The sequence below is a fragment of the Erpetoichthys calabaricus genome, chromosome 18 (genome assembly GCF_900747795.2).
Source record: "Erpetoichthys calabaricus chromosome 18, fErpCal1.3, whole genome shotgun sequence".
Lineage (NCBI taxonomy): Eukaryota > Metazoa > Chordata > Cladistia > Polypteriformes > Polypteridae > Erpetoichthys > Erpetoichthys calabaricus.
Genome location: NC_041411.2, coordinates 42,885,337 through 42,908,847, shown reverse-complemented (window position 1 = coordinate 42,908,847; position 23,511 = coordinate 42,885,337). Strand labels below are relative to the sequence as shown.

Sequence of the window (23,511 nt, the reverse complement as noted above, 5' to 3'; positions counted from 1 at the left end):
ACCAATTTTACAAGAAAGTGTTTTCTTTTGAATTGAAATGGATAATCACTAGGAAAAATCCTGAAATCGGAGTATACTGTATATTGTTAACTATGTGTATCTCTCTCTATTATTAAAAAAAAAATCTTGGAAGGAGATGAAACATGATTTTCTCAGTAAGACACTTATATGTCCCGCGAGAAAGATTTAACCATGCCCGGGGCAGGAAGTAAAGGACAAAGAGTAGATGACAAAGTAGAATGTCGTGAAGAATTCAAAAACAGTGCGGTACACATGCAGAGCAGGTTACAGATAATGGAAGTACGAAAATTCAAGTCTCAAAAAAAAAAAAAAGATAGGAAAGATCGCATTAGCACAAACAAATGGAAATTATTACTTGGTGAAATAACAGAATAGCGAAAAGAGATCGAATATATTGTTTGGATTTAAACTTTAAGTCAGAGACTTGAAGATAGTCTATTTCGTGTTGTCAGCGAGAATTAAAAAATTCCAAAAACATTGGCGCTGTATTGAGTCCCGTGAGACGGAGACTTTTAACATGAGATTCTTTCAAGTCACGCCATACTTACAACTATTTTCAAACAAGACCACAGTCATCTAACCTCAGTCATCTGAATACTTTTGTCAAACACACCTCCTGCACTCTCAGCTCTTATAAAGTTTATCAGAATAATTTTATGCATTCTAGATGACACGTCAACGACAAAGCGAAGAAGAAAGAGTACGGACAAACAATCGAGAAAGTCATTTTATTTATTAGAGAGAAAGAAACGATATTCATTCACAGGCAATTATACGTTGTGTCGTCACAATGCAAGTTCAAACATGGAATCAAAATTCAATGCGATCTTGAAGAAAAGTTAATTCAAAATATTATTTTTACTAAAGTTTTAAAGTAAAAGTGAAAATAATGCATATGTAACAATTCCCATGAAAGTAATCTCTTTAAAATTGTATATCCGGTAAACCAAACCTGGGGGTGGGCAAGCAAAGTCAGCAGGAGGTGGAGCCCCCTAGTTAAATTAAATATTACATGTTGACGATTTTCACTTGTTTACGTCATTTGTGTTTTTCATCAGTTGTATGTTTAAGATTGCATTTTTTTTCCACTGCCATAGGCAGACAATAAAGTTTTAACTTCTAACACATTTACAGGCTGCACATTTATACAGCTTGTATAATGAGCTAATATGTTCTTACTTTTGGGGTTGTTTTCTCTAGTGCTTGAAGTGGGGAAAAATAACTGCCTGTACGATGTTTTGGAGGGTTCTAAAACAATCAGGAGACCCTTTTCAAGGTCAGGATATACATTAAGAATGTTGGAGAGCAGGTAGCTGTGGGACATCCCCATTCAAAGTAATCAGATGTGCAGGTAAATGTAAACGATTTGGAGGGTGAAGGGGGGGGTCTACTTTCAAAGTCTGTAGATATGAATGTGTATTACAATGGAGTAGCTTTTTGGGAGACCCGTTAAATTTAATCTTGCACCATCTGTTCCCTTTCTCTTGAATCAGAGGATGCTACTTCCACCTGTTTTTCTCTCTCTCTCTCTCTCTGCCTTTAGCTTTATAGGTGTAACAAAAAAGTAAGCTTCACTGAACTTTCTCTTTACTATTTCACACCTCACTGTACACGACAAACCCAATTACATATGTTTTTTTCCCTGTACAGGACAACAACGTCATGCATCCACACTATTGGTTAGTGCTGCAGTCAACTGCATCTGCCACATCCTTTGTTTGCATAAAGACACCTGTCAGCACCATGCAGAGCAAGTAACTTAAAATAATATTAATAACTATGAACAAAAAAAATGAATAACAAAAAAAAAAAAAAAAAACAACATAACACAGGTTGAATAATTTTCGTTCTTCTATAATGTTACTGAATTTCAATCAAATCAGTCAAAACATTGATATTTTTGATTTTTTAGTTTTTCTATTGCAGGAGATGTATTTATCCTTAAATACTGACATTTCAAAATGTCCTACTGACCTAAATGTACAATCCTGCCAAATTTCAGCTTTGTAACTAACCAGGAAATACTGTTGTAAGAGCCAAACCCTTTACGTTAATGTTAATGGCAAATTTTCTTCAGTCTGCTTAGCTTTAACTAAAATATAACATAGGTTAATATACTGTAGATAATGGAAGATTCAAGTTATGGAATGTTTATTATCTTAACTCTGTGTGACAGTAGAATAGCCCATAGATTGAAGTTAGACAGCTAGAAAGAAACATGAATGGTCAGATAAATATTAAAAGGCATACCATATGCTGCATAGAACAATGCATAGGAGCCTTAAGAAATGTAACCTAGATATTTAAACAGAACATCATATGTTCCTCATTTTCCTTTTATATTTGTGTGTACTATAAACCTTTTGCCTATTTTTTGTGTGAACTGTTTGCTTTGAATTTCACTAAAATCTTTAAAAACAAAGACACTTGGACCATGGAGTCATGCTAATGTTGGAATATCTATCTGATAGCTGCATTTGAACTATTTTGAACCATTTGGAAACCTTCATCAAACACAGCCATGAGTGCTTTTGTTGATGAGTAACTGAGTGCAAGAATGAGTTTGTCAACTTTGCATTATATGTTTATAAAGCATGTAGTTCTTAATTATTTTATTTTGCATAACCCATTTTATACAGGCACAAACTGATCAGTGCATGTAAAAATAAAAATTAAACTATGCAGTATGTATATTGGAGCATTATCATGAAACCTGGAAGTTGGAATTCAACTTGTATTCATGTTGACATGCAAAATACAATATACACTTTTCAAACAAGCGTCAAAAAGGGACAGAAATTGAATTAAAGCTTCATGCTAATGATACCCCTGATGCATCGAAGACGAACAGAATCCTTCATTGGAACTATGCATCTCTTAGAAAAATGTTCTCCTACACCACAGTACAGTACACTGGATTAAAAAAAATCCAAAAATATCTATTATATAAAAAAATCTTGGGTCAAGACGTGATACAACCTTAGGAAGCAAGACACGCGAGACGGTGACTTTTGCACGTCACGCCCTACTTACAAACAATTTAAAACAAGTTCATGGACATCTAACCTCGCAATTGTTGGAATGCTTTTGGCAGACACACTTCATGCGCTCCCAGCTCTTAAAAATGTTACACGTTCTAGATGGCACGTGAACGACTAAGCGAAGAAGAAAGAGCAGCGCGTCTAAAAGAGACACGAAAGCGTTGGAGAGAAAAGAAGGCAAAACAGGATGCACAAAAGAACAATAATAATCTATGTGCAAATTCAGAAAATAAGGAAAGAAACAAATTGGCCCGGACATCCCACGAGAGACACTTTGACGTACCGCGAGAGACATTTTGACGTTCTGCAAGACAAATCAGTGAGACCAAAGGACAGCTGCTGTACAGTCTTTTAAATGATAGACGAGCAGTACGACAAACAGAACACGCAGCTCGCCAGCAGCAGCAGCAGAAAGACAGCAGCTGATCCGTCCGCATCTCCTGAGCGTGCATTCAGCCCCCCCCCCCAAATACCCCTCCCTTCACAACGTGAGCGGCAGAGACGTGAAGTGGCAAGCGCTTAGCGTGCCCCCGGTGTTGGGGTCGGTGGGTGGTGAGCTTGGGGGAAGGGGTAAGCGAGCAAAGCGAGGACAGCTGCTGTACAGGCTTTGAAATGATCGACGCACAGTGCGAGAAGCAGAACACGCAGCACGGCAGGAGGAGCAGTAAGCAAGCAGGTGATCATTCCACATCTCCAAAGCATGCGGTCAGCCACTTCATTCACAACGCGAGCAGCAGAGCTGCTCCCTGGTGTGGGAGCGCAAAGCAAGCAGGGGGCAAAGCTCCCTAGTACATAATAAAAAACATAATTTAAACTACAACAATTCAATTAAGATAAATGATAACATGGCCAGTTGTAAAAAGGTTTCCCCTATAAATATTTAGGGTGGCAGCTACCAAAATTAATGCACTACAAAGATTGCTTTACCTTTTTCATTCTCTCCCAACTGGGATCCCCAAAGAACAATTTAATTTGAGGGATTAAGAGATTTCACGGTTCATCTGAAATGAAAACACAAGGATAGGATTACTATTAGAGCTACTCAAGAAAAGATTGCTAAATTCTATTATGTTCAAAATCATATGCAGCTCAACTTAGATTAAGATGGAGGCATATTCAAAATTATACTAAAAAGTGGAAGGAGATGAAAGGAAATGGATAGTGAATTTTCATTCCAGATAGCCTTAAAAGTCATAACAGTCATACCTTGGATAAGGATACCGATTAATATTGATTTTAAAATGATAACCTTAAATTTTGAATATCTTAAAAGGATAAATGAAAAAGATTTCAGAACTAAGGAATTTAATAAATTGTATACAATTTGGGTTTAAAAAGGTAAACACCACTATATACTATAATTATAAAGTTCTTTGGAGAGCATAGGTAAGAGCCTGAGGAAAATGATCGCCAATATAGATTTTCATACTAGGAGTTATAAGCATAGCCAAACAAAAAAATTATGTACAGACCAGAATATTAATTTTTGTTAACAAATTTGAAATGGCTATCAACAAACCAAACAGAAGACAATAGTTCGAAAATCACTGTTACAGTTCACTCCGTCTCCTCGGGAAGGACCTGCTGGGAGCATAAAGAAGCCAGTTAAAAGAGACTTCAGAACTTGTTCTGCTTACTTTTCAATGAAACACAGAAATATGTTATATCAGATCTGCCCCACCAAAGGTCAGCTTAGGCTAAGAAGGTCAAAAGAAAAAGCAAAGATCTGCCTGCTGTGGTCATGTGATTCAAGATAGGTATAAAACAGAATCAGAACAAAGGAAGACCAATTTGTCTTTGAGAATCAAGTGTTGGAACTCCATTTGGCATATTTCACAAGTACATGGAATCAAGGGACTTCTGTTAAACAGAGGGTTTTAGGACTGAAACTGAATTTTAATTTGATAGTCGGTTTTTTTTTTTTTTCTGTTTTTCTGTGTTGGCGGAAAATTATATTTACTCAAGGGGAAAAAAAAAAGATGGCAACAGTCAATTATTTTTATTTATCCCATGTACCATCTCATTCTTTGATCAAGAGTCTTATCTTTAGTTCAAAAAGGCAATATGAGGGGGACTTGCGTTTCCCGTAATGTGCACCGATTTTCTGGAAGCATCTTTTAGCAATATTTTCGAAAAACATTAAAGGTGTTTTGCAAGTTTTGAGCATATGACTAGATAACTAACATGTATGTGACACAAGTATTGTGAGAATTCTTTTTATTTTCTCAATACACTTTCACATCTTTTGCCATTGTACAACGTTGGTCACCACTGGCTTATATTATATCTCGTTTATAATGAAAACATTAAAAATATTCTTTCTTGGCCATCAGTATAAACTATGTGGAATAAGTAATATAAAACAATTAGATGGAATATTCATTTAAAAACTGCTAATGTAAAACAAATGCCATGTTTAGATAGTCAACAAGACTCTCAAGCTACAGCGCCCATTTAAGTAAGGAAACAGTAAATATGCCCGACAATAATAAAGGCAGTTAGGATATGCTCCTTTAAAAAATTGTGAAATGTGCCACTAGAATCCCTATTTCACATTTCTTTCTAACCTGCATGCATGGTTTTGAGCAAGTTGTGTCACCTGCTCAAGAAAAAAAATCTCATATCTGCTGTCTTTGACAACTTTATACCAATTTCTAGCATGTCTTTTTAAGTAAAACTCTAGAAAATGCAATTAAATGATTACTTGATCAAATATTCCATATTAAGATACAGTCAAGTTTTAGGACAAATCACAGTCCACAAACTGAACCAGTCAAAGTAGTAAATGACTTGCACGTTAATGCAGACAGGGGCCTGTGACAATGCGGATTCTGCTCCATGCTCCCTTCTTGCTTCTGGGAGCCCTTGAACCCGACACCGTCAGTAATGTCACTGATGAGCTAGGCAGTGAGGCACAACAAAGCAAGGGGATGGTGCAAAAAGTGCAAAATGCTTTTATTAAAATCAACAAAACAGTGTTCAAATAAATAGTGCAGTGCTTTAGAAACCCTTCAAATAAATAATACATTAAAACGAGTGAAAGGGTGGAGGTTAAAATCCATTAGAAAAAAATCTTTTTTAAAAACAACGAGGTTAAAACAATGGCGGGAAGCTGTCCTTTTAAAATCAGCCTGGTGCCTTTCTACTGGTGACTGTCTTGCTTCACCCATCCAGGCTATGCACCATGGGAGCCACCCTACCTGCAACTGACCTGCTCTGCCTTCTGGTCTGGAGGCTTCCCGATCCCTGGCTTCAGTTCTGCTCCCCCAGACCGAGACTTGGGTTCCCCCAATGGCCAGGACGCTCACACTGAGGAATCCACCTCCCAAGCCTCCTGACTCCCGCTACGAGTCATCCTTCCAGTCACTCCCGCTCCTCACTGAATGCTCAGCAGGAGCGACCACAATCGACTGCCCTAGGTGTCAGCCAAACACCTCACTAGAGCTCACTGTCCAGCTGCCTGCGAGCCTGCGCTCGCTCGCTCGCTCTCTTGCATTGCACCGGCTTTCCTCTCCCTGCTTCCTGCCTCCCTCTTCTGCAACCTCCGTTCCTTTCCTTTCTTCTTCTTCTTCTTCTTTCCCCCTAGCCGCCTCACGCTTCTATTTATCATGGGGACATGGATCAGATGTGGCAATTAGCAGCTCCCGTGAACAATTACGGATGCGGATGACTCCTCACCTGTGCACTTAAGCGAGGTTCGCCCGCATCACGAATTCCCCGGGAACCGATCTGCCACACTACCACGCACCCTTTCTAAGCCATGAAGATGGCGATTATTTATTTTAAAAAGTGGCCTTTTTTGACGTGAGCTGTGGACCCGCTATGCCACTGGGCCATATATTTGCTCCTGTTTTGTTCAACTTCAGACAATAAGATCTCTTGAGCAATGTCTTAAACTGGTTTCAATCTTACTTAACAGATTAAAAATTCTTTGTTGGTTGTGATAACTGCAGCTCAGAGATCCAGGATATTGTTCACAGTGTGCTACATAGATCTATTCTGGACCCACTGCTTTTTTAATCCAAGTGCTCCCATTAGGCCAGATTATCTCAAAACACAAGGTTAATTTTCACAGCTACAATATGCAGATGACATGCAGCTTTATTCATCTATGGCACCTGGTGACTCCAATGTCTTACATCTATTTCTGAATGGATGAAAAGTAATTTTCTCAAGCTAAATAAGGGAAAAATAGAATTCTTAATGATCGACAAAAACGGAAATCATGAAGGTCCTAGAAATAAACTTGACCCCTTAGTATTAAATGTCAAAGCAGAAGTATAAAATGTCAATGTAATCATGACCTCTGGGCTATACTTTAAATAACACATTAACCAGATTACGACAACTGCATTTTTCCATTTAAGGAACATTGCAAAGGTACACCTTTTGTAACAATGCAAGATGCTGAGAAATGAATTCATGATTTTGTTTTCAGCTAGCTGGATTACTGTAAGGCACCTCTAAATGGTCTACCTAAGAAAGATATCAATCAGCTACAATTAGTTGAGAAAGCAGCAGCAAAAATCTCAAACAGAAAATGTAAATTTAACCACATCAACAGTTTTAGCATTTTTATATTGGTTACCTGTGTCCTTTAGAATTGACTTTAAAATACTGCTAATAGTATATATAAATCCTTAAATCTTGATCTTTCCTATATTTTGGAATGCCTGTCCCCCTACATTCCACATTGTAACCTCAGATCTTCTAATAGTAGCCTGCTTATTATTCCAAGACCTAAGCACAAAAGAAGTGGTGAGGCAGCCTTTTGCTGTTATGCACCAAAAATATGTAATTCTTTACCAAAAGAGATACAGCAGGCTAATACCAGGGATATATAATTTTTAAAAAAACACCTAAACACTCACTTTTTTCATTTGTCTTTTTCATAGCTATATTTTATTTGTACTCCTACTTGACTATAAATACATAGAATTAGCATATTCTACATAGATTTGCAATCATTATTAAACTTTATTGTTCTCTACTTTTTTGTCTGGTCTTTCTTTGGTTGTGTTCTGGGACACCACCACCTGATCACCATGTAGCCACCTGTGATGCACAAGTGAAGGCTGATGCCCCAGCTGTCCGAGAGACGCAATGCATTATATTCACAAAGATGAAACCTGGAAATAATGAAGAGCAACTTAAAAACATTTTTGGTAAGCAGAATGCCAGTGGGAGTTGGTCAGTCTTTTGGTCTTTTTTTTCCTCCAGCTTAGCTGCAATTTTTCTTATTTTTTTCTGCCCTGTCGGCCATCTAACCTTATACTTGTACTCATCTTTATCAATCATTATCAAACCATTATCAATCTTTATTAATATTGTTTTTTGTATCAGTATGCTGCTGGAGTATGTGAATTTCTCCTTGGAATTAATAAAGTATCTATCTATCTTTAGAAACATAAAATACAATATTATATATAAAGACTGTCCCGGTCTACTAATTATATATCTATTTTTATGCAAGTCTGTAAGTTAATTTTAAGCTCTGGTCTGTTTGCCTGTTCCACTTGTTCTGAGCCACCAGGTGGCACAGTTTTTCAAACTGTGGTTTTTTTTTTAAAAAAAAAAAAGGTACCTGCAGAGTCAAAATTTTTGATTTGGGACAAAGTCTATTGTTTTCTACAGATCAAATAATAAAGGTGTGCAAAATTTGGCAAACATTGGTCCAACGGTGCAGATTTGTGTACTGGACATGCACATCTACAATATATATACACAAATATGCAAACACACTAATTTTGAGCTTTACATATTAGATTATTCTTAACTAATTTGTTTTTCTTTTCATGTAATATTTCCATTGGACATTCTGTAAAGCAATTTAAGCTGCATCCTGTGCATTAAAATGTGCTACAGCAATAAAGGTTGCTGTCATCACCTGTTTGTGTGATAACTATTGTTATAGTTATCTACGTATTTCATCACTTACTTCAGAAGAATCACAGGGAGTCAGAGCTCACACCATTAGCACTGGGCATACATATCCCTGCATGGGGCACCAATCCACTGCAGAATTTCCAAATCTGTTTATTTCAAATACAGGTCATTGGGTGCCCAGACCTATCCCAGCAGCATTGTGCACAAGGTGGGTAAATTCACCCACCTACATCAGTTAAGAAATGCTAGTAACTCTAACAAGCATGGCCTCAAAACATGGGAGTAAACTCATGCAGACTAAAAAAGGGCACAAAAGCTCACATAAGTTTACACAGACAGTGAGTAGGCCAGGAATCAAAGTCAGGTCCGTGATGCAGTTAGGCAGGTTCACTAATCACTATGTTACTGTGCCAGCCAATTATGGGTATAACCAGTTATATAAGAAGAGATATTAGATTTATAATTATATATATATATATATATATATATATATATATATATATAAATAAATCTAATTCACTACCGTGGAGGTGCATTTGTCTGTCCAGGATTTTAAATCACCTGTAGCTCGCAAATTGTTTGAACTATTGACCTGAAATTTGGTACACATATACTACGTGACCTCTACTATCTGCTTTTGGGGTGATGATTGAACTCCAAGGTTATTCCTCTTTTTATTTTATTTTATTGTAGAATCGACTCTTGGTAGCAGCCAGCAGGGTGGCTGTGTGGCACATGTGTACGGGCACCATTGTCATTCCTGCCACCTTCGCCGTCACTTCTCCTACCTCTTCATATCTTAAATCATTCTTGAGGCAGATTGAAGGCTTAAATATCAGCTTAAGTAAAAAATTAAGGAAAATGTACTAAGTAATTGCAACACAAACACTGACTTAATCAGTTTTAATGCGAAAGATGCTGACGAGAGAAGAGAAGAAGCAGGCCGCTAGGGTGGAGAAAAGAAGTGCTGCTCAGGGAGCGCATCAGCCTCTGAGCAAACAAATGCTAAACGTACAGAGAAAGAGTATGAAAACTATGAATGCTCAAGTCAAGTGTATTCACTGCACGCTATCATGCAGTACGCCATTTATGGTATATACTATATATATATGGTTGAAATAGTTTAACTGTCAAATAAATGCAAAGAGTACACGACACGTGTTTCGCCCTCATTCTGGGCTCATCAGGTGTACACACTCCACTGCACTCCCTCTCGGAATCGAACCTCGGACGTCAGCGCCAGAGGCGATGCCCCTTAACGTTGCGCCACGGCGTGTGGTTCGTTTATTTTGACAGCATGTAGATCGGGGTAATTACATTCACGGCATTCGTAGTCTGTGTCACAATCTGATTGTATGGGTGGTTACCTACCAGGTAACGCTTGTGGTTGGCCAGCAATCTAATATAGGACACTACATTACAAGTGTCTTTGGAGCTTTCTATCTTTCTATTCTAGTCCAAACATCCTAGAGAGTGGCTTATTTACAACCTGAAACCAGGTAGTTTTAAATTTACTGATTATTATGGCAAACCCTCCACCAAACCTTTCTGTTCTAAGCAGTGCATGTTCATTTATTCTAGGAGTGTGTACTTTTCTTCATTTTTTGGATTTTATAAATATTCAGGTATTGCTATAAGTATGTGTAGAATATACAGCAACCATTTAACAGTACTTAAGCACAAGCAATATGTCAGCACTGTGGCTCCAGAAAACTGGGTCTGCAGTCTGGCCTGGACAATGTCTATGTGGAACTACTGTCCTTTTGTTTATATGACTCTTTCTTTGGGTACTCTGGTTACTCTTTCCTTTCATAAAAACATACATTTTGGGCCAACTGTTGACTGTATTGTAGTGTGTGGAATACCTTCCAGGAGGCGTCCTAGAGTGCCAAAGTAGCTGCAGGTTTATGTTCAAACATAATAATGTAATTAAAAGTCAATTCTTGCTGAACAACATAAAAGGTTATTTAATTGTATGGCCACTTAGTATTTTAGTTAAACCACAGGTTTTTTGATTTCTTAAATTTTTCTTTTCTGTGGGTTCCTGTGTGGTGGATGCAGCAACACGCCATCACCACATCATCCCCATCTATAAATGTATTCCAAATGATTTGTGGACTGGAGCAAATCAGAAATCCTCATTTCACTTTTTTCCTCTTTCATTTCTTTCCAACTATTTTATTAAAACAGTTACCTGATGATGAACAGAAACTGACGTAACCAAAATCAGGTCAAACAGTGTGGTGAACTGCTGGTTCCTTTGTCATTTGTAACTCCATGTTAGCTGGAAGCTGGTTAAGAGCACAAGAAACAAATACCAGAGAATGAAGCCATTTAATACTACAACAATAACTTTTATTACTATAGTTCATTTTCAAACAAGGCATGAAGCTCAAATTATTTTGCTAGATGTCAAAGAAATATTTACGTGGAAAAAATAAAATGAAAAAAGAAAATAAATGTATACAAAAAATAAAGAAACAATTAGGAGTTCGAAATCTTAACAAATAAGCGTTAAAATAAACGAAGCATAAAAATGCTGCTGGGGCACTAATTATTTCAGCAGCAATAAATGGCTTTTAATTAAGAAATACAATTACTGTACAATTTATTTTTTGTATAGAGTTCTTAATGGAGTGCAGACGCATGTTGTTGAAACAAAAACCTGCAGCCACTATAGTCATGCAGGACCGAACCCGAGAATCTCTCCCATTCAATACTGGTTCTCTTTCATGTGTCCAGTGCCAAGATGAGTTATGTTTGTACTCCGTTTTTTTTTTTTTTTTTTCGGTGCGGGGGAGTAAGCAAATTTGAAAAAGAGATACGTCAGGCACAAAAAGAAACAAATATTAGCCTATCAATATCTCATCACATCTGTACTTTTCTGCATGCCTCGTTTTAAAATACTACTTATACATCTTCGCAATTTAAATTTGTTTATCCTGCACACTCCCACGTGCTTCCCAAATTTAAAACCCCTTGACTTCTTCGTTAACGTATCTATTTAAATAGCTCAGAATTAAAACAGGGCTGTAGGTTTACGGGCTGACCAATCACATGTCAGCATGGGCTTCAATAATGCCCGCCCAACACAGTGATTGGCTGAGCATTTAATGATGCTTTTAGAATGAAACCAAACGTGCCCTAATAATAAAATATTGTATTAGAAAAAAGACAACACTAAAACCACAATCTGAACTGTAAAAGGCGGTCGAGCCTAAAGAAAACGTACAAAAAACAATTCTGGGTATAGTAACCGTCCTTCGGTAATTGCCTGCACACAAATAAATATTACAAAGCGGCATGCGCAGGCTACAGACTGTACAATACATCAGCGAATATGTGTTTACTTTATAAAACAATTTCACAACAATAATTCTCGGAAGAAAAAGAAAAAAACATACCTGCTCTCTTTATACAATTGCGTCTGGAAGCTTGATAGGCGTATACACACGTTAGCAGGAAGGGCTACGGGAATGAAGAAGTGCTGCCTATCAGAGGTCTTATGTGTATCACGTGGCAGCACTGCCTTCACCCAATAGCCGCGCGCTGTGCTATTCGTTTGTTTCCGGGATGCTCTCGATGTAAGAAGACAAACAGAACGGTGCAGGGTAGTGACTTCTTTTGTTGTAAACCCGTTAGTTTAATGAAGAAAGAGTATAAAATGTATGATATATTGAAAACCTGTACCGTCAATTAGGTAATCTGGCAGTTGTAAAGGTATTTATGTATATAGCATTCGTTAGTTCTTCTTCAGGAGAAGTCAGTTATGAACCTTGGAGATGGGTACAGAGTCGAAGCAGAAATATAGTGTTCTTCCTGACCTGAGCTTCTGTCGATACGAATGTTACTCGAATCAATTAGCCACGGCAGTTCTTCGCTTCTGGTTTTCATAGCAAGAATCCGCCGCTTATTCTAAGGCAAGTGATGCGTTTTCGTGGCTCCATCATTACATCTGGCGTGTGCGTGTTTACCATTTTATAGACGATTGTATCTTAAGATCTTCTTTATTCATTCTTTGCTGGATTGTGAGCGCGGACAATGTGCTATAACAACTGGGACTGTGTCGAACAGCACTTATCTTATTTGTGCTAGGAGGACCACTCCGCCCTCTTCCGAGAGTCCTGGCCGCTTGATTGCAGAACAGCTCCTCCATGGTTCTTCGGAGGCTTCTCAGGAAGCGCTGGGTTCTCGGGGTTGTGTTTGGACTGTCCCTCATCTACTTTTTGACCAGCACTTTTAAGCAGGTAAGTAAACAAATAGCGAAAGCATTAAAACGCATCTGTTACTTTGAAACGCAGAACTGGTCGCATTAATGCCAAATGTGAAGAAAGCCAAGTGTCTCTTTGTTTACCATCTGTTTTATCCAAATAGTGAATTTCATTTTAACATGTTTGGGATACACGCAACTTATTTTGCTCGATTGTATTTACTGCTTCCTTAGGTAAAGCCAAGGTTTTAAAGGTTCATTTCCCATCTAATGTTTGAAATGGCAAATCCCAGGAGATTAAGACCAGCTCTGTAAATGTAACTACTGTAAAATTCTGTAGTCTTAGGCTTAGAGTGGCAACGTGTCACATGTTTATTAGCATATGCAAGTAAGAATTTCTCTGTACTCTGTATACAGACTCAATGCGCCTATGATAAGTATGGACATATTAACCCCAGTCATTTCTTTGCATTACAGTATTTAAAATACCCATCTCAGGATAATACTATACTGTAGTATCTCGTCTGTTTCTTGTACCTCTGCATAGTTGACCTAGGCATGCTTATACAGCAGTGTTTCTCGGCCTTTATGGTCTCACAACCCAACACAAAGATGGTCATCAACCACTTTAGTGAAATGAGTGGGAATGTTACAACAGTAGTGGAAGTCCCCCGTGGGGAAAGGAGTTGAAATGTAAGGTTGGGGGGGGGGGGGGGTAGCTGGTTGTATCAAAGGAGGTACCCAGGGTAAAACAAGCATGAAGGTATAAGCTTCCTTCTTGGTGAAATGAGATGAGTAAAAATGTAAAGGAGGTTGTGGCGAGACAAACACAGGTACAAATGGGGATAAATATTACGCAGTGCTGTACAGTGCATCAGGAAAGTATTCACAGCGCATCACTTTTCCATATTTTGTTATGGTACAGCCTTATTCAAAATGGATTAATTTCATTTTTTTCCTCAGAATTCTACACACAACACCACATAATGACAACGTCAAAAACGTTTACTTGAGGTTTTTACAAATTTATTAAAATAAAAAAAATTGAGAAAGCACATGTACATAAGTATTCACAGCCTTTGCATGAAGCTCAAAATTGAGCTCAGGTGCATCTGTTTCCCGTGATCATCCTTGAGATGTTTCTGCAGCTTAATTGGAGTCCCACCTGTGGTAAATTCAGCTGATTGGACATGATTGGAAAGGCACACACCTGTCTATATAAGGTCCCACAGTTGACAGTTCATGTCAGAGCACAAACCAAGCATGAAGTCAAAGGAATTGTCTGTAGACCTCCGAGACAGGATTGTCTTGAGGCACAAATCTGGGAAAGGTTACAGAAAAATTTCTGTTGCTTTGAAGGCCCCAATGAGCACAGTGGCCTCCATCATTCGTAAGTGGAAGAAGTTCGAAACCACCAGGACTCTTCCTAGAGCTGGCCGGCCATCTAAACTGAGCGATCGGAGGGAGAAGGGCCTTAGTCAGGGAGGGTGACCGAGAACCCAATGGTCACTCTGTCAGAGCTCCAGAGGTCCCTCTGTGGAGAGAGGAGAACTTTCCAGAGGGACAACCATCTCTGCAGCAATGCACCAATCAGGCCTGTATGGTAGAGTGGCCAGACAGAAGCCATTCCTTAGTAAAAGGCACATGGCAGCCTGCCTGTAGTTTGCCAAAAGGCACCTGAAGGACTCTCAGACCATGGGAAAGAAAATTCTCTGGTCTGATGAGACAAAGATTGAACTACTTGGTGTGAATGCCAGGCGTCACGTTTGGAGGAAACCAGGCACCGCTCATCACCAGGCCAATACCATCCCTACAGTGAAGCATGGTGGTTGGCAGCATCATGCTGTGGGGATGTTTTTCAGCGGCAGGGACTGGGAGACTAGTCAGGATAAAGGGAAAGATGACTGCAGCAATGTACAGAGACGTCCTGGATGAAAACCTGCTCCAGAGCGCTCTTGACCTCAGACTGGGGCAACGGTTCATCTTTCAGCAGGACAACGACCCTAAGCACACAGCCAAGATATCAAAGCAGTGGCTTCAGGACAACTCTGTGAATGTCCTTGAGTGATCCAGCCAGAGCCCAGACTTGAAATCCGATTGAACATCTCTGGAGAGATCTTAAAATAGCTGTGAACCGACACTTCCCATCCAACCTGATGGAGTTTGAGAGGTGCTGCAAAGAGGAATGGCGAAACTGGCCAAGGATAGGTGTGCCAAGCTTGTGGCATCATATTCAAAAAGACTTCAGGCTGTAATTGCTGCCACAGGTACATCAACAAAGTATTGAGCAAAGGCTGTGAATACTTATGTACACGTGTTTTCTCAGTTTTTTTATTTTTAATAAATTTGCAACAACCTCAAGTAAACTTTTTTCACGTTGTCAATTATGGGGTGTTGTGTGTAGAATTCTGAGGAAAAAAAATGAATTTAATCCATTTTGGAATGAGGCTGTAACATAACAAAATGTGGAAAAAGTGATGCGCTGTGAATACTTTTCCGGATGCACTGTAAATGCTGCCCGCAGTAATTATCATGTCACTCAAGGTATGCCTTCATCCTTTGATTTCATTCACATTATGCTTACAAATATCATTCATGACACATCCATTCTGTAGCATGGAGTACAAAGTTCACATGCAACATTGTTATATTGTGTCTGCAAAGAATGCAGATATGTAATTATGGTTAAGGTTAGGGTTGGAGAGTGGCTATCTTCAACTCTGTCATGATGATAAATAAATTGGCAGCAGTTATTTGGAGTTCTGATGATGATGGCAATAGGAGTGTCATGAATTACATCAATAGGTATGTGGAGAGTTCTATTGGAGGATGTAGGCAGCAGTTAAGCACTTCTTGCTGATGTCAGTGCGATTAGTATTGGTTTGAGGCGACCTAAAAATCATTTTTCATGGCCTTCTGTTTTCCTGGCTTTTTAGTACCTCTTGGTCAAATCTAAAGTTAAAAGGAATACTCCACCCAAAAATGATATTTTTTTATGTTAATTACCCCATGTAGTTTGTAGTGGTGGCTGAGGGTTGAGCCTCTGGTTAATTTTCTGAGTTGGTACAGTTTTATAATGAGGCTTTGATTGTGTAGGGGATGAGAAGTTAATAATGAATTTGTAATTAGAGCGCCAAAGCTGTTCACAGAAAATACTGGAATTTTCAGAATGTAATTCAATATACTTGTGATATATAGTAAAACATGACATTTGCATCTTTTAAATTTGTATCAGAATGTGTTGTGTTGTGTCAATCCTTATTGCAGCTGGATTTTTTTTTTTTTTTTGCAGGAAGAAAAGGACAATTCGGGACAGAACATTGTTGCAAGCCTTGGACCCTGATCACCGTATTGTTTGGAAGGTCCGGTTTATTTGGGAAATAGCAGCCGACAAATCAGTAGATGCAGAAATTCCATACAAGGCAGGCTTCTTGTCACAGATGAGCTGGGTAAGATCAGTTATGTTTTTTTTTTTCCTTTTTCATTTTAGATACAGAATTCAATGCGGTGGGCTGGCGCCCTACCCGGGGGTTTGTTTCCTGCCTTGCGCCCTGTGTTGGCTGGGATTGGCTCCAGCAGACCCCTGTGACCCTGTAGTTAGGATATAGCGGGTTGGATAATGGATGGATGGATACAGATTTCAATTTTTTAAATTCATGTTGTGGTTAGAAAGAAATATTTAAGCGTAACTGTTCTTAAATATACATAATAGTGTAAAATGAATTCAAATTTTAGACCAATATTTTATCTTTCAGGATTATTATTCATATATGGCATACATTGTGATAATTAAAGATTAGGTAGCTTCTGTGATGAAAGAGTGTGTATGGCACACTATCATTTATGACACGTGAGATCTTTGATAAATAGCTTTTGAATTGTCTGGGATGAAAATCTTAATATAAATAAATAGTCATTCCACCAAAATCGTTAATTTCCACATGGTGTTGGGCCCTCGAGCAAGGCACTTAACCTACAGTTGCTTCATCCTGAGTATGACGTTAATGTGCATCATACTCTGCGAGCAGGTACTGCAACTTGCAGGAAAAACTCGAGAGTTGATGGCAGCATTGGCACTCCAGCCAATGTAAAAACAACACGCTCTATTCAGCACATGCTTCCAACTGCAACTAAACATAACAGTTTGAGTTACCTCAGAATGTTGAGACTTGAATTGTACACCAGCACAACAGTATACAATATTTTCTCAGTTACAGTGTTTTTCATGTGTATACACTTAACAAAAATTTTGTTGCAACAGCTGTCAAAAAGTATTGTAAGGTCCAGTTCACTGTAAAATATTGCACATTTCTACATAATATAGCTCAGAGTGCCATTTGCTATTGAGACTGTTAAGTGATTGTGGGTTTAAAAAATGTTCGTGTCAGGCTGTCAGTTATATTTTTTCTCCATCAGATTTTTCCATATTAAAACTTTTATATATGGATAATTTGGAATTCAGTTCATTTGCATATGGCATATTTTCTATTTTCACGACCATTAACACTGTACCACCTTACTAACTTAAAAAGCATGAATAATATTACAAATCTGCAATAAGATAACTAAAATACAATGTATTATTGAAATAGATGAACAGCATACTTATATATATATAAAAATATAAATATAAATGACTGCTGCAGTAAATACCCTTGTGACCTAGGGTTAGAATAAGGTCACTGCCCCTCTAATGTCGTGTTAAAGAGATTAATATCAGCAGTGGCATCCTGACATTAATTCTTTGCTGTAATAACAACCAGCAAATAGCTATTAACCTGAAAAATGCCAGTAATGCAACAGTCAATTGGTAGCTCTTGTAAAGTAAACAATCTAGTATAAATACATTAAACTATAGGCAACGTGACAATGTAATAAAGGAAATCAAAATATAATCATTTGGAAAAATAATTTTAATTGGCTACGATCAGTCAAATTTGACTGTCTAAATGGGTTTAAGTGCCACCACAAATGTGTCATGTTTTGCATTGGCTTGGAGATCATTCTCTGGTTAGTGGATTAATGGCTAAACATAGTAGATTTAGCCCCACAGTAGTTTTATTTATTACTGAATATATTAATGAGTGGTGATAGGTGGAGGGGGGGGGCGGCACGGTGGCGCAGTGGGTAGCGCTGCTGCCTCGCTGTTGGGAGACCTGGGGACCTGGGTTCGCTTCCCGGGTCCTCCCTGTGTGGAATTTGCATGTTCTCCCCATGTCTGCGTGGGTTTCCTCCGGGCCGCTCCGGTTTCCTCCCACAGTCCAAAAACATGCAGGTTAGGTGGATTGGCGATTCTAAATTGGCCCTGGTGTGGTGCTTGGTGTGTGGGTGTGTTTGTGTGTGTCCTGCGGTGGGTTGGCAACCCTGCCCGGGATTGTTTCCTGCCTTGTGCCCTGTGTTGGCTGGGATTGGCTCCAGCAGACCCCCGTGACCCTAGTGTTCGGATTCAGCGGGTTGGAAAATGGATGGATGATAGGTGGAGGGGGGGCACTTTTTCCAGATTGCCACAGTAAATTTTAAACATGTGCCATTTAACGATACAATTTAAAAGTGGGTTAAAGCAAGGTAGATATATGCAGGATTACTCTTCTTTTATCTATACACATTATGATGAAGAAACGAAGATGTACATTTGCAGTCTTTTTCCACAGACTAGCCATTTAAATGGAAATCTCATTTTGCATTTTTGAAATGGTATAATGTAAAATAGTTTCTCTCTTTTTTTAAACCTTTTTGTTTGTGGTGACACCTAGGTTATGTTTGTGAAAGGAAGGATCTCCAAGTGAACGGTTGCTGTAATTCAAATGCTCCAAGTTCCAGACAATATTCATGCAAGACCTGCTTGCCCAATGGATGCTGCAGTGTATATGAGTATTGTGTTTCTTGTTGTGTGCAGCCAAACAAAGTAAGTGAAAAAACATACACATGTACTTTTGGGATTGTAAATAAAACAGCTCAGAAGATTTAACAATGAGCATTGAAATCTACAATTTCTGACCTATTTTGAGAAGCAGTAGACATCTGAACTCTTAATTTGTGAAATGTTTGTGGTAATTTGTCTGTTAGAGATAGATATCTAATATTTGACACAGTGGTGTAATTATATTTTGATGAAAACTAATTTATTTTCTAGTTTTATTCTTAATACAGTTATGTGTTTTGCATTCTGGTAAATTATTTCCATTTTGAAAGAATTTGTCTGGTTGACATAATAGACTACCATATTCTCTGAGACTGGTTTGTGCCTTGCACTCTCTGACTTTTTGAGATATTTAAAGGATAATTAAGCTGGAAATGTATTGATAAAAAGAAACTCAATGAGAGAGTAGAATTTAATAAAATAAAGTGACATGTGCATTAAGTAAAATAGAATATTTTTGCAATTTACCACAATTTTTGCTGTTTAATCAAGTGTATTTTGAGCGGGTGAGAAATTAGTATTGCAGTATGTTTATTTTGTTATTTTATATAACTGGAGGTTTTTTCATTCGCTTTCCACTCTGGCTTATTTAGGTACAGGGTCACAGGGAAGTCCATGTTTCTTCTGCTAGCACTAGCTACAATAGGAAGTCAATCCCAATGGTTCACTTGATATTAATTACTTTCATAGCTGTTATGTAACAAACTTGGCAGTAAATCTGATGTTTCATGTTCAAATTATCTTGTTTAGCGACAGATTCTTGAGCGCTTCCTGAATCGAGCTGCTGTAGGATTCCAAAACCTATTTACAGCTGTAGAGGACCATTTTGAGTTATGTCTAGCAAAATGTAGAACCTCTTCTCAGGTATGTGCTTTCTATGCATACTAGTGTTGATGCATTTACTTTCTTCTGTAATAGATGATTGGTGAATTGATCTTGTTTACTATGGTTGTTTTCTCCTTGATTTGTGTAATGTTGTAATTTCTACGCCTCAACTAAGAAATAATACCAGTCAGACACTGTTTATTTTGGTAGGAAATTCTGGTTAGGAGAGCAACCAAGTTATCATTGCTGTGCTTCTTTTATAGTGACTGCCTGACAAGCACTGTTTACATAGTACGGTTAAACTAGTTTTGTTTTTTTGTTTTTTTTTTTTGGCAGAAAATATTTTAAGTCCTGCTTTTTTTCTGATTAAAGGAATGTTTTTTGATGTATACTTTATTGTTCATAGAGTGTACAGCATGAAAATACCTACAGAGATCCAACAGCCAAATACTGCTATGGAGAGAATCCACCAGAGCTGCTTCCTATTTAATTGTGAGTTTATTTTGGAGTTGATGATGGGACTATCATATTTAAACTTGGCAACACAGTTCTACCTGGACTAAATTCTGTTTCAAGTAAACCATCATAAGCACAGCTCTTTTGCTGAATTTGATGTGCTGTTTAAAGACTATGCAAACTGAGTTTAAAATTTCACGTGGTGAGAAAACATGACTTATCATGTGAAAAGGTTATTTTGCATTTCAGATCACTGGATTTCGTATCTTGTTTTTGGATTTAGTCCAGTTTACAAATTAGTATAACTCCAGAAATCACTACATTTAAACTATAAGTCTTTATAGTCTTTTAACCATCTCTTAATTTATGTTCTGAGTTTTATATTAAGAAACACTCTTGTTGATGAAAATTAACGTAAGTTTAAAACGTGAAACATTCAGATGTCAAGTTTTGAAAGGCGAACTTCATAGATGATATGTGAAAAGTTTGCATTTTCCTACTAATTAGTTGAAGATACCGAACACCGCTTTGTATCCTTTATTTTTTGTCTTGTCCTAAAACATGGGCTTCCAAACATGCACAATGTCTTCTTTTGTTACTGTCTGGTACTCTTAAGATAAATATTTTTATATACAGTACATAAGAGTTGAAGCTTTTCTGTTTGAAACAATTCCATTTTTATTGTAAAAATTGACTTTAGGTACATCTGTTTTGTGTAAAATAAATAGTTCTATCTCACATATATTTTGCTTAACAAGTGTTTTTGAAATCAGTGTTATTTCTGTAACTTTACAGATTTTGCATAAACAAAATAACCTTTATACTTTTAGGGTTTTTTATCTTTAAAAACTGACTTGGTCATTCTGCATAGCCGCTTTAATTTGTTTTGCTAACCGTTATCACCTCCAAGGACATACTCTACGGTAACAAACTCCCTTGCAAGTGCCAGGCTGTACAGGTAAGTTTGTGTTTTCAGATGCAGGATTAATAATAAGAGTTCCTGAATTTTGCATTATTAATACTCCAGTAATACAATGTTTTCTGCAATTTTTTTAAGAAATGTAGTATTTGTGTCATGTATTTATATTTTATTTAAATCATGGTGTGCTATCAATAGAAGATGTGTATACAACACAACAACAGAGTTTTAGCTGAGGTTTGAAGCCTCGTGTAGGTTCTAATGGACCGTATGGGGCAATAAGGAAAAGAAACGCTCAGTTAGCAAAGTCAGTCTCATATTATTGACAGGCACTCCCAGCAACGTCTTTGAAACATATTACTTGATGTTACAAAGGAATAACAATCTACTAGGAAATATCAAATAATTGATAGTCCATCATAAGTTAAGTTGGGTATTTAAGAAGACACTGTTGTTGGAGATTGAAAAATGTTTGCAAAAATTAACTAAGGGAATCACAATGTGTGTGTGTGTGTGTGTGCGTATGTATATGTATAAAAAAAACACTATGTAATACACACAGACATGTATTAGGGATGGTCGGATCTATACTAAAGTATTGATGCTTCCGATCCTGACCTTTTTAATTTAAACATTGATGTTTTCATTAAAAGTATAGATGTTATACATTTTCAGTAATATGCAAGTTTATTAGAAATTATTTTTAAAAATATTGGATGGTGAGAGCTTGATTAAATTAATCATGTCATTGTGTAAAACAGAAGCTGCTTTTCCTTCAGTGTTTATCATCTACCTGCATTCACATTGGTAAGTGCTGCGGTCCACTGGCCAAAGCAGTGGAGCTGTGTATGTTAGGTAATGGCATATAGAAAGTGAAGCATTGTTTGGAGTTATTGTTCAGTCAGTGGAGTAAAGTAATGAAGCAAAATGTGATATGTGTCAGAAGACTGTATGTTACTGCAGCAGCACCACAAACCTAGTTAAACACATAAAAGTCAGTCACGTTTCTGAACATATGAAGTTTCAATGGAGGTGATCAGAAGAGGGCACAGACACTCAGGCTGCAGTCTACTCCTAAAGAAGCCTTCCATAAAAGCAAGCAGTACCCAGGCAACATTAGTATTGTAATCTGCTGTTGTAATTGTTTAAATAGAAAATAATCGTCTATTTTTAGGAAGATTTATATTACATTTATAGGGGGGCAACCCCCCTCCGGTGCCCAACCCCCAGTTGTGACCAGAATATTAGTAATATCTGTAAATATACAAAAGAAAAGTTATTATTTATTGGAGTCAAAATCACGAAATTCTATAAATATGTAAAAGAAAAATAAATTTTTATTTAAAGGAGTAAAAATCATGAAATGAGAATAAAATATTTACTTTCTTAACGAATGGAGTATTCCCCGTTAAACTGAGGTCCACTATGCTCAATGCATGACTTTCTTGATATCTTAGTTTATAATTTAAAACAGAATAACAATCTGAAAATCTAACACCATCATATTAAAGTTTGATAAATTCTGAAAAGAATGATACCAAACATATATATGTAGGTTTTAAAATAAGCCTGATTTAAAGCGTGACAAAAAAGTGACATAAAATTGTTGCACAAAATTGCTGCACTTTTAGGCTTAGGATTATGTTACAGCCTTACTCCAAAATAGATTAAATTCATTTTTTTCCTCAGAATTCTACACACAACACCCCATGATGACAACGTGAAAAAAGTTTACTTGAGGTTTTTGCAAATTTATTAAAAATAAAAAAACTGAGAAATCACACGTACATAAGTATTTACAGCCTCAAGTCTTTTTGAATATGATGCCACAAGCTTGGTACACCTATCCTTGGCCAGTTTTGCCCATTCCTCTTTGCAGCACCTCTCAAGCTCCATCAGGTTGGATGGGGAAGCGTCAGTGCACAGCCATTTTAAGATCTCTTCAGAGATGTTCAATCGGATTCAAGTCTGGGCTCTGGCTGGGGCCACTCAAGGACATTCACAGAGTTGTCCTGAAGCCACTCCTTTGATATCTTGGCTGTGTGCTTAGGGTCATTGTCCTGCTGAAAGATGAACCGTTGCCCCAGTCCGAGGTCAAGAGCTCTCTGGTGCAGGTTTTCATCCAGGATGTCTCTGTCCTCTTTCCCTTTATCCTGACTAGTCTCCCAGTCCCTGCCGCTGAAAAACATCCCCACAGCATGATGCTGCCACCACCATGCTTCACTGTAGGGAT

At 37.7% G+C, this 23,511-nt stretch overlaps 2 protein-coding genes across 2 annotated transcripts in view; one reads left to right on the top strand and one right to left on the bottom strand.

Moving 5' to 3' along the window:
* The window catches only part of rnft2 (ring finger protein, transmembrane 2), a 34,853-nt gene extending 23,614 nt beyond the window's left edge, over nt 1–11,239 (bottom strand). The window contains exons 1-2 of the mRNA XM_028824305.2: nt 11,143–11,239; nt 3,990–4,063 (exon numbers count right to left, since the gene is read on the bottom strand). The gene's annotated coding sequence lies outside the window, so the exon portion shown is untranslated. The remainder of the gene's footprint in view (nt 1–3,989; nt 4,064–11,142) is intronic.
* A 1,259-nt stretch (nt 11,240–12,498) lies between these two features.
* spring1 (SREBF pathway regulator in golgi 1) lies at nt 12,499–21,103 on the top strand. Its single transcript, XM_051921355.1, is given in 7 exon segments — nt 12,499–13,195; nt 13,893–13,895; nt 16,455–16,527; nt 16,530–16,607; nt 18,912–19,063; nt 19,829–19,942; nt 20,310–21,103. Coding segments are annotated over 7 exon segments (597 nt in total). The 5' UTR covers nt 12,499–13,102; the 3' UTR covers nt 20,394–21,103.
* Nucleotides 21,104–23,511: the final 2,408 nt, after the last annotated feature.